General features: G+C 33.2%; 1 protein-coding gene across 1 annotated transcript in view; it reads right to left on the bottom strand.

Annotated features, from left to right (window-relative positions):
* Window positions 1-6,969, bottom strand: part of LOC106469973 (calcitonin gene-related peptide type 1 receptor-like) — an 81,193-nt gene extending 74,224 nt beyond the window's left edge. The window contains exon 1 of the mRNA XM_022398534.1: window positions 6,880-6,969. Within this exon, the coding sequence (XP_022254242.1) occupies window positions 6,880-6,969 (90 nt within the window). The remainder of the gene's footprint in view (window positions 1-6,879) is intronic.
* Between the last annotated feature and the right edge of the window lie 2,753 nt (window positions 6,970-9,722).

Here is a 9,722-nt window from a genome sequence, read left to right as displayed (position 1 = left end):
AACATGGGACGGTTTTTTATTGTGTTTTGTGAATCTGGTTTCCAATTTTTTCCCTGTTTCTCCGATGTAGAATTTTGAGCAGTTGTTGCATTATTTTTTAAATGGTTGGCATTGTGTGATTCTAAATAACTTTTGTTTAATAACTATTTTAATTTAGGGCCGGGTTTTTGAGAAAATTTGACGTTGACAGGAATATTGTGTTTAATGGCTAGTTTTGTCTAAGTGTGGATAATTCTTGAATACCACAGTTATTTTTATAATTGTCTAAATCTTGAATAACCAAAGTGTGAAATTTTTTTATGGATATTTATTTGTGGTGTCATTCAATATACGGCTCCAAGTTGTAATTTTTATTTCGGTCACGTACATAGATAGATAGATATATACACGCTACGTCCATTACAGTGAGATGACAAAATTGTAGTAACTACTTTGTGTATAAGCCTATTCCGTCGGTTTGTACATAATAGAAGCTGTAGTGAAGGAACGTTAGCTTTAGCCAAAATTTAACGTGTGGCAACAGCTTAAAAGAACACAACAAATGCAAATGCTCATGACATAGGTAAAATATTCACTGATTAATTCGAAATATTTATATCGCTACATTTGTTAGGAAAAATACTTCTGGAAATTTGAGCAATTTTCCAAACGAAAGACTTGTTTAAAAAACCGTTTCTCAGTTAATGTCTTAAATGTTTAACGAAACATTATCGAAAGTTAAAAGATAGTATTATAGACTGAAGATATTTTCTGTTTAGAAGTAAAAACACAACACATTCACCCAAATTATTGATTTGTTTAAACGCTAAGCTCCACAATGAGCTATGTGCATTATGTCCACTGCAGAGAAAGAGCCCGAAATCATAACATTATAAGGCCTAAGCCGTCCTCCGATGGAATAGCGGTAAATCTAAGGAGTTATAACGCTAAAATCTAGGGTTCGATTTCCCGTGGGGAACATAGTAGGTAGCTCAATGTAGCTTTGTTCTAAAAAAAACAAACTAAGTGCCGCCGAGCCACTTAGATGGCGCTGTTTTTTTTAACCAAAATGAAAAATGTAATAGGCCGAGCATTATGTTAGCACTAATTTGTAAATTAAATCAAACCTAGATAAATAATATTAATAACAAAGCAGATTGATTATAAACCATACACGTTCTCTAAATAAAGATAAATGTCGATACATAGAAGTTAAGAAATTCCTTGTAAACTACTTCACTCTGTCAATTTTTATTAAGAAAAACGAAACCCCATCCCCATATAATTTATATTTCATGAGCAGATTTACTTTGGTCGTGACATGAGGAAAGAAAAAGAAGTGGACAAGAAATTTGTGCCCATCCAAAGAAAAACTAATTATACGTAGATACATTTATAATTTAGAACTGTGCTCTTGGCTAAGGATTTAAGAATTTATGGGGAGATTCAGTGCGAGCATTTTCTTTTCTCACTGTTTGAATCCTTAATATTCCCAGCGGTAATTTTCTGTTGACCCTGAAATAACCATTAAAATAACAACTAGAGTTACGAATTTTGAAAAAAAAAATCAAAACATTCTGAAGATTCGCCATTTTTAAAAATATACCAAAACTATTGAGAAAGCAGTTTACTTGAAACTGATTTCAAGATTAAAAGAAAACTCAGAGATAGTTTACACCAAAACAATTAAAGAAAACTCAGAGATAGTTTACACCAAAACAATTAAAAGAAAACCCAGAGATAGTTTACACCTAAACAATTAAAAGAAAACTCAGAGATAGTTTACACCAAAACAATTAAAAGTGAGCACCAATAGATCGTATCAAATTAAGGGAGAATTAAAAGAATAAATATACAACGTTAAAATCAATACACAATTAAAATCATTTCAAATTAATGACTCTAAATGTTTCGACCTGTCACACGTCATCACCAGGGATGAAGTTGCAAGAGATATATTTCACATTTTATATTTTCTTAAGTATCACGTGACCTATCCGTAATTTTGCAGTTGTGCATAAATATTAGAACAGTTCTCGCCACATTCTTCGCCGGACCTTCATCTTTATTTAATAATAATTAATTTCATTAATTCCAGCTATTCTTGAGTATAAGTTGCTGTAATACCTTAAGGTTGAGCTAATACAATTGTGTTTTTCCCATAAGAAAATGTTAAATGTGAAATTTATCTCATGCAACCTCACTCCCGAAGATGACGTGTGACACGGCGAAACATGTAGAGTCATTATTTTGATATGATTTTAATTGTGTATTGATTTTGACGTTGTATATTTATTATTTTAACATTATACACAAGTACCGATTTAAATATATATATATCATAAGGGAGAACTGTTCACTTGAAACTCCATTTAAGATTTAAAGAAAACTCAGATATATCTTACACCAAAGTAAATAAATAAATAAAACTGAGTAACAACAGTTCGTGTCAAATTAAGGGAGAACTGTTCACTTGAATCTTCATTCAAGGTTTAGAAAAAACTCAAAGTTAATTTACACCCAAAATTCTCACCAGACTGAATACCAACAGTTCGTGCTCAAAACAAGGATGGAAACTGTTTACTTGAAGCTCAATTCAAGGTTGAAAGAAAATCCTGAGTTAATTAATTAATTAAATGAACCCCTCAGAAAATTAAAAACTGAGCACCAACAGTTCGCGCCAAAACAAAAGTTGGAAATTGTTTACTTGAGGCTCATTCCAAGGTTGAAAGAAAATCCAGAGTTAATTAATTAATTAATTGAACCCCTAGAAAATTAAAAACTGAGCATCAACAGTTCGCGTCAAAACAAAGGTGGAAACTGTTTACTTAAAATTCTGTTGAAAATAGACAGAAAACTTTAATTAACACAAAAACCCCATCAAACCTTGCATTATTTTAATATTCATTAATAATTATAATCATATGCAATCTTTATTCAGAACGAAATTCCTGAATGAATGTTAAGTAAATTTAGTGGTTATATTTCTTGAAAGCCACTAGTGATGAAAATGATCAGATCTTTTTTTTTTTATAATTAAAGCCTTAGAAACGTCCCCTGATACGATGGCTAAGTGGTATTTTTATTGGAGATGGGTACATACAGCTCAGATAACTTTGCGCTTAAACACAAACAATTTACAAAAGTAAATACAGATAGAGATAAACACTTACAAATAATTCAAAATAATGATAATAATTATTATAATACTTAGAGATTATTTTGATTTACAAGGCTGATATTGGAAACGTTCAAGTTTTCATGGTCATTTTTTGAGTATCGTAAATGTTGTAATGACCTCTGGTACTTTTATAGAAGCCCCCCCCCCACGTTGGGCACCAATCCTCATGAACTGATGATAATTTAGTTGAATAAACCAAATTAGCGTTGTAAAAAAGCTAAAAGATTACTGTTTTTTTAAAAGCACAAAGCTGCACAATGGGATATCTCTGTTGTGCGCATCGCATATTCGAACTTGGTGTTATAGCTTTATAAGTCCTCAAGCTTGCCGCTGGGGGGCACAAGGGTTTTAAAGGTACTGTGTGTGTGTGTGTGTGTGCTATAGCAAATCCACATCAGGCTATCTGCTGTGTCCACCGAGGGGGAATAGAACCTCTGATTTTAGCGTTGTAAATCTGTAGACTTACCGCTGTCCAACCAGGGGACTTAAAAGTACTGATAGTTTCTTACTTTTGTTATATGAGAGGGGTATTTTAATGTAGTAAAGATAAGAAACTATTTAATAAGGTTAATAAGCCTTAAGTTAAAAACAAAACATATTTAAGGTATTGTTTTTTAATTAATTTCTATCAGTTGAAAAATGTAACGTTAAAATAATTGTATTTTTATTAATTGAGGTGATAACTGAGACATTTAATTTATTTGAATTAAAATATTCTTCATTCCATAGTATCATTACTAGAGTTTGCCGTTCATGGTTGCAAGTTAATGTTTTATGGTCTACTGTTTACTTATTTCGTTACTGAACGAGGTTTTAGATCCAAATGTAATATGTAGAAGTTTGGTTTGTTTGTTTAAGCACAAAGCTGCTCCAAGGATTATCTGATCGTCAAAGAAGAATCGAACGTCCAATTTTACCGTTATAAGTCTTCAAGCTTGCTGCTGGGGGTCATAAAGTAGAAATCTTATACACCACAAAAGACAAATTTTATGATTATCCAAATTCCATCATTTATTTCTTAATTTTATAGAAAGTTTATCACTGAAAAAAACATTCATTGTTCCTATACAAACGAAAATCGTATATTGTTTGTCAACCACCAGGGAAATATGAGTTTAATAAATTGGAATAAATCAACCAAAAATACTATAAAATCGTAGCCGGAGCAGGCAGCCGAGTTTAAAAGTGTCGTTCTTTTGAAATAGTTCAGTGCCCATGCCAATAAAAGTCAACTGAACATAGCGAATATCTTTCAGGATCGATTTTTGTTTTAGAAAAATCGCTAGAAAAAACAAAGCATAAAAAAAAGGATTCTCGGTAGAAAAACAAAATGATTGCAGCTATACGGAGATGGTGTTTTTTAAAGAAAATATGTTGATAATGAAATGTCGTAAGTCATAGTATATGTTTATAAAGGGTGTAAACATGCACGGAACGTGAATCAGCTTAGAGCTTACGCGACAAAAGATGGTTCTGACAAAATACTCCGGTCTAAGCCATAACCATTAAGGTTACAAGGTTGAAATAAGAGATATAACATATTCGGGTTTTATTGTTTTATTTGGAACTTAACAGGCTAAATGCTCAAAATTTTACGTTCAAATTTCTTGGATAATATTATTAGTGACGTATACTTTTAGGAAGATTATTTTCATTGGCGTTTCCAGGATTTCATATAGATCCAGAGGGGGGGGGGGGGAATTTCTTTAAAAAATTATTCTATATTCAGTACATAACAATAAATTGACAAACAACGATTTATAAACATAATGAAGTGGCTTATCTTTGGGGATTACACTGTATGTTTCGATAGAACACTGGTCTATCTTCTTCAGGCTTTTTCTATTGTGTTGTTCATTCAGGTTAAAATTAAAATTAACTTTATAACAATTTTATACAATTTAGTATATGTTTACTAAACTTGTCGTTTCTCGGTGGGACGTCTGTAAGTGTATGGATTTACAGCACTAACATCCAGGATTCGATTCCCGTCGGAGGATCCAGCAGATAACCCATTGTGGCTTTACTCTAAAACAAACAAACAAATTTACTTAACGTGTCGTCCCCCGGTGGATAAGCTGTAAGTTTACAGGCTTAAAATGCTAAAGTCCGGAATTCGATTCCTCACTGTGGACAGACAGCATAGAGCTCATTGTATATCTTTGCTCTCAAAAGCAGCCATAACTTAACGTGTCGAAAGTTTTTCACTCCCAAGTAAAATCCGTGTTTCTAACGGAGTTTTATAAAACAGGTAAGATAAAAATCGCTTTTACTTTAATTGAGACTTGGTCACATGCATGAAGTTTTGTTTAAAGCCATGTTTCTTTTCGAAAAACTTTCGTCTAAAACCTAAAAATATAAACATGATTAACTGTGATATTCTGCTATTTTTTCATTCATTATCTTTAAAATATGTATAGTTCAAAATGAAATAATCATGTCTAATACAAATTTAGTTTTTAAAATTTGTGGAACACTCATGGGTTAGTTTGAATTTCACGCAAAGCTACACGAGTGCTACCTGCGCTAGCCGTCCCTAATTTAGCAGTGTAAGACTAGAGAGAAGGCAGCTAGTCATCACCACCCACCGCCTACTCTTGGGCTACTCTTTTACCAACGAATAGTGGGATTGACCGTCACATTCTAACGCCTCCACGGCTGAAAGGGCGAGCATGTTTGTCGTGATGGGGATTCGACCCCGCGACCCTGCAAGTGGAGTGCCCTAACCACCTGGCCATGCTGGGCCTTCAAAAAGGAAGGAAATCCTACTTTTACATAAGCCGTACCAATATAGTAATGGAAAGTGTAGAAATTTAATTTTATGGGTTTTTTTTCTAGGAATTTCAAATAACAATTCACATTTTACATTCTTAAAGTAATATTTGGGCACAATAAAACGAAACATCAAGTCCACCTCCTCTGTGAAATTCGTTATTCGCTCTACGCTGCCACATTAGTTGAATTTTTTTGAGAATTCAGAGACGAATCACAGTCTTTGTGATATATAAAATGTGATGCTTCTTGAGAGAATATAAGAAAATAGGCTATAGTAAATTAACGTGCTTAAACTTTCCTAAACCCATCAGATGAACGCATTAAATTTCTGATTCAAAAATAAATGAGTTTCATTTATTCTAGCAAAACATTTTCCTGAATGTAAGCTTACTGATGTTTGCCAATTACTTTAATAGCACCTCTACTGTTTTCGTCCGTTCTGTATTTCTCTAAACGCCCCTTCTGCGAACTCAGAACAATTTCTCCTTGTTTTCAGTCGTGGATAAATTTAAATGTTGTGTACACAACGATTACAACTTCTACATGACTCTCTTTAAAGTGACTGCCAACTTTGAATGTGTTGGGTGCTCATTACAACGTCTGATAAAAATCCTGAACTCCCACGTTAGACAAAGTTTTTGTTTTTTTAGGCAACTCTCGCTAGAAGGCTGTGCATTGTCTTTGTATTTGATTCTTTTAAATTAAATCGGGAAGTGAATCAATATCAAAATTCTTGCAGATTTTCTATTAGATGTTTTAATTTGTTTATGAGCATTCTTAAAGCATTTCAAGTTGAACAGTTTCTATTATATTATAGTTCTAATTTGCTTCAATCTGATGACAGCATCTACGAACTGACTATCCACCAATCAATACAGGGTTTTTCAAGGTAGGATAATTCAGTGAGGTAACCCACCCGCTTGTTCGGAATTTTTTTTACTTACGTTTATTTTACATCTGACTTGACTCTTGGAGTCTCCCGAAGAAGCTTCCAAAAGCAAGTACCAATACTCTTTAAAATTTTCATCTGACATATTTCTCAAAGTTGTTATGATTCTGATCTAACACAGGGAGGAATGTTAGATAGCTTGCTCTTCATCATCTCATCAGTAAGGCTCGTGTTTCTTCCCATAATAATATTTGTAGTCGTAGTCTGTACAGAACAGATAAAGCAGATCAATAAATTCAACTACCTGGGAAGCTGGATAACATCAGATGGTAAATTTGAACATGAAATAAAACGGAGAATAGGGATGGCAAAAGACGCATTTCTGAAACTGAAAAGATGCTGGTAAATAGAATAGTTAAATTTCTATGGAGAAGAAATTAAGAGTTTTGGATTGTTATGTTATACCAGTTCTCACGTATGCATCAGAGTGTTGGCCAATATCGTCAAGTATGGAAAAGAAAATAGAAGTTATTGAGTTGTGGTTCTTATGGCGCATCTTGAAGGTATATTGGACAAGTCACACGTCAAATGAAGATATTTTGTCAAGAGCAGGTTGCAGGAGGAAGCTGATGACTAACATTAGAAAGAGACAGTTGGAGTTTCTCGGATACGTTGTGAGGAAAGAAGATATTGAAAGTATGGTCATAACTGGAAAGACTGAAAGAAGGAGAGACCGTGGAAGACAGAAGATGGCTTATATCAAGAGTATAAATGGATCAAGGTATTGACATTGGTAATTCTTTGTGCCTAAAGGAGAAGAGATCTGTTGAAGACCATGGTCACCAACGTCCTGTTAGGATATGGTACATAGAGAGATCTGTGGAAGACCATGGTCACCAACGTCCTGTTTGGATATGGTACATAGAGAGATCTGTGGAAGACCATGGTCACCAACGTCCTGTTAGGATATGGTACATAGAGAGATCTGTGGAAGACCATGGTCACCAACGTCCTGTTTGGATATGGTACATAGAGAGATCTGTGGAAGACCATGGTCACCAACGTCTTGTTTGTATATGGTATGTAATAAGAGAGAGACACTCTGTATAGGACTGTAGCTTGGCAAACAGATGTACATCTATGCGTAACATTGAAAATTCAAGATACGAATATTCTTTAATATAAAATCTATTTTTCCACAACAAGGTTTGAAAAACAAATGCGAGTTATCCAAATATAAATTTCTACAATACTTTTTGTCACCTGTACGGTTAATTGTTTATGGATTATACACCCAAAAAACGTTATTATAATGCGCCATTTCCGGTTTAAATTTCAAAACTTTTCAAAGAGAAGCTTCTGAACCTCCACCAGCAACAAGGGGTGTGTGTGCCCCTTCACATCTCCTCCTTCCCCCTTGCGTAATTCAAATTTACGTCTACTTACGTTTCTGTTGTAGGTTTTTTATGAATCGAAAATTCTGTTGCTGTTGAATATATCATAAACATAGTTAGACAGAGATAGTTGTGGGCGTGGGAACGTTCACATAAATATTGTTGTTCTAAGTGGTAAGATCGCAGTGAGTGGACGAAAAGGAAACTCTTGGGGAAAAAAAATTTTAGAAATTTTCTGACAGGTGGTTTGAATATTAAGTTTCTAAGAATTTACTGCATCCGGTCCATTTAGCTTTTCAGTCTTTATTTAGGTTTAATAATTTTTCGAACAGGAAATGTTTTATCCGCATCACTTCAATCTAAGAAACATTGTTATATTCTTCTCTCTGTGTTGTAACAATATTGTTATATTTTTCTCTCTGTGTTGTAACATCATTGTCATATTCTTCTCTCTGTGTTGTAACAATATTGTTATATTTTTCTCTCTGTGTTGTAACATCATTGTCATTTTCTTCTCTCTGTGTTGTAACAATATTGTTATATTTTTCTCTTTGTGTTGTAACATCATTGTCATTTTCTTCTCTCTGTGTTGTAACAATATTGTTATCTTTCACAATGTGTGTTGCAACAACATTATTATTCATAATTTCAATTCTCAAATTTATATTTTGGCATTCTTCATGGCTTTTCAATTTGATTTGTATTACTTTTAAAAAAATATCATTTCATAAACAGGTCTTAAATAATAGTGCTTTTAGAACCACGAGTATACTCTTTTTGTTTTTTTTTTTGAAAGCCCTTGTAAATTTCTGGTCACATTCTTGGATTTGGTTTTTCTGAATTTTTCAACATGCCTTTTATTTTACAATTAAATTTTTCTGTCACGTTCTTTTTTTTCTTCCTTTTATTAAGTTTGCCTATCATTTTCTTCATCCTGTTCTTCTAAAACCACAAACTGTACTCTCAACTAACATCTTTGGGGATTGACATATAACTGAAATAATTAAGAATTAATTAGAAATAAATCTTGATAATTTAGTGAATAAATATAAAGTTATCAAATTATAGTAGATTGGTCCTCCGGTGGGTTAGCAGTAAATTTACGGACTTATTATGCTAAAGTCCGGGTCTCGATTTCCCCTCGGTGGATAGAATACAGGTAGTCTATTTTTCAGCTTTGCACTAAGAAAACGATAACATTTTCTTTTGTAGCAAACTCGTGTGTTTAAAGTTCTTAAATACATCTGAACAACTTATGGTATGTGTAAACATGTAGTTTTTTTTTCTATTATTCTTCATCAGATTAACTCAAGCTATATATCTTGAAGTATTTATAGAGAAAACGTTTTCCAGGACTATAAATTAGTTCGTTTAACGGAGGATGCAAATTGTCGAGCGTAACAAGGCACTTCCATTGGGGTTCAGGAGCCATATTCCCCTGGAGCATTTTGAAAAATAGACATTAAAAGTACTTTTTTTTTGCGAGATGAGGCGTAATTTTATT

The sequence above is a fragment of the Limulus polyphemus genome, unplaced genomic scaffold, assembly GCF_000517525.1.
Source record: "Limulus polyphemus unplaced genomic scaffold, Limulus_polyphemus-2.1.2 Scaffold3750, whole genome shotgun sequence".
NCBI lineage: Eukaryota > Metazoa > Arthropoda > Merostomata > Xiphosura > Limulidae > Limulus > Limulus polyphemus.
The sequence above is the reverse complement of the archived record's forward strand: the minus strand, read 5'-3'. Positions and strand labels throughout refer to the sequence as shown.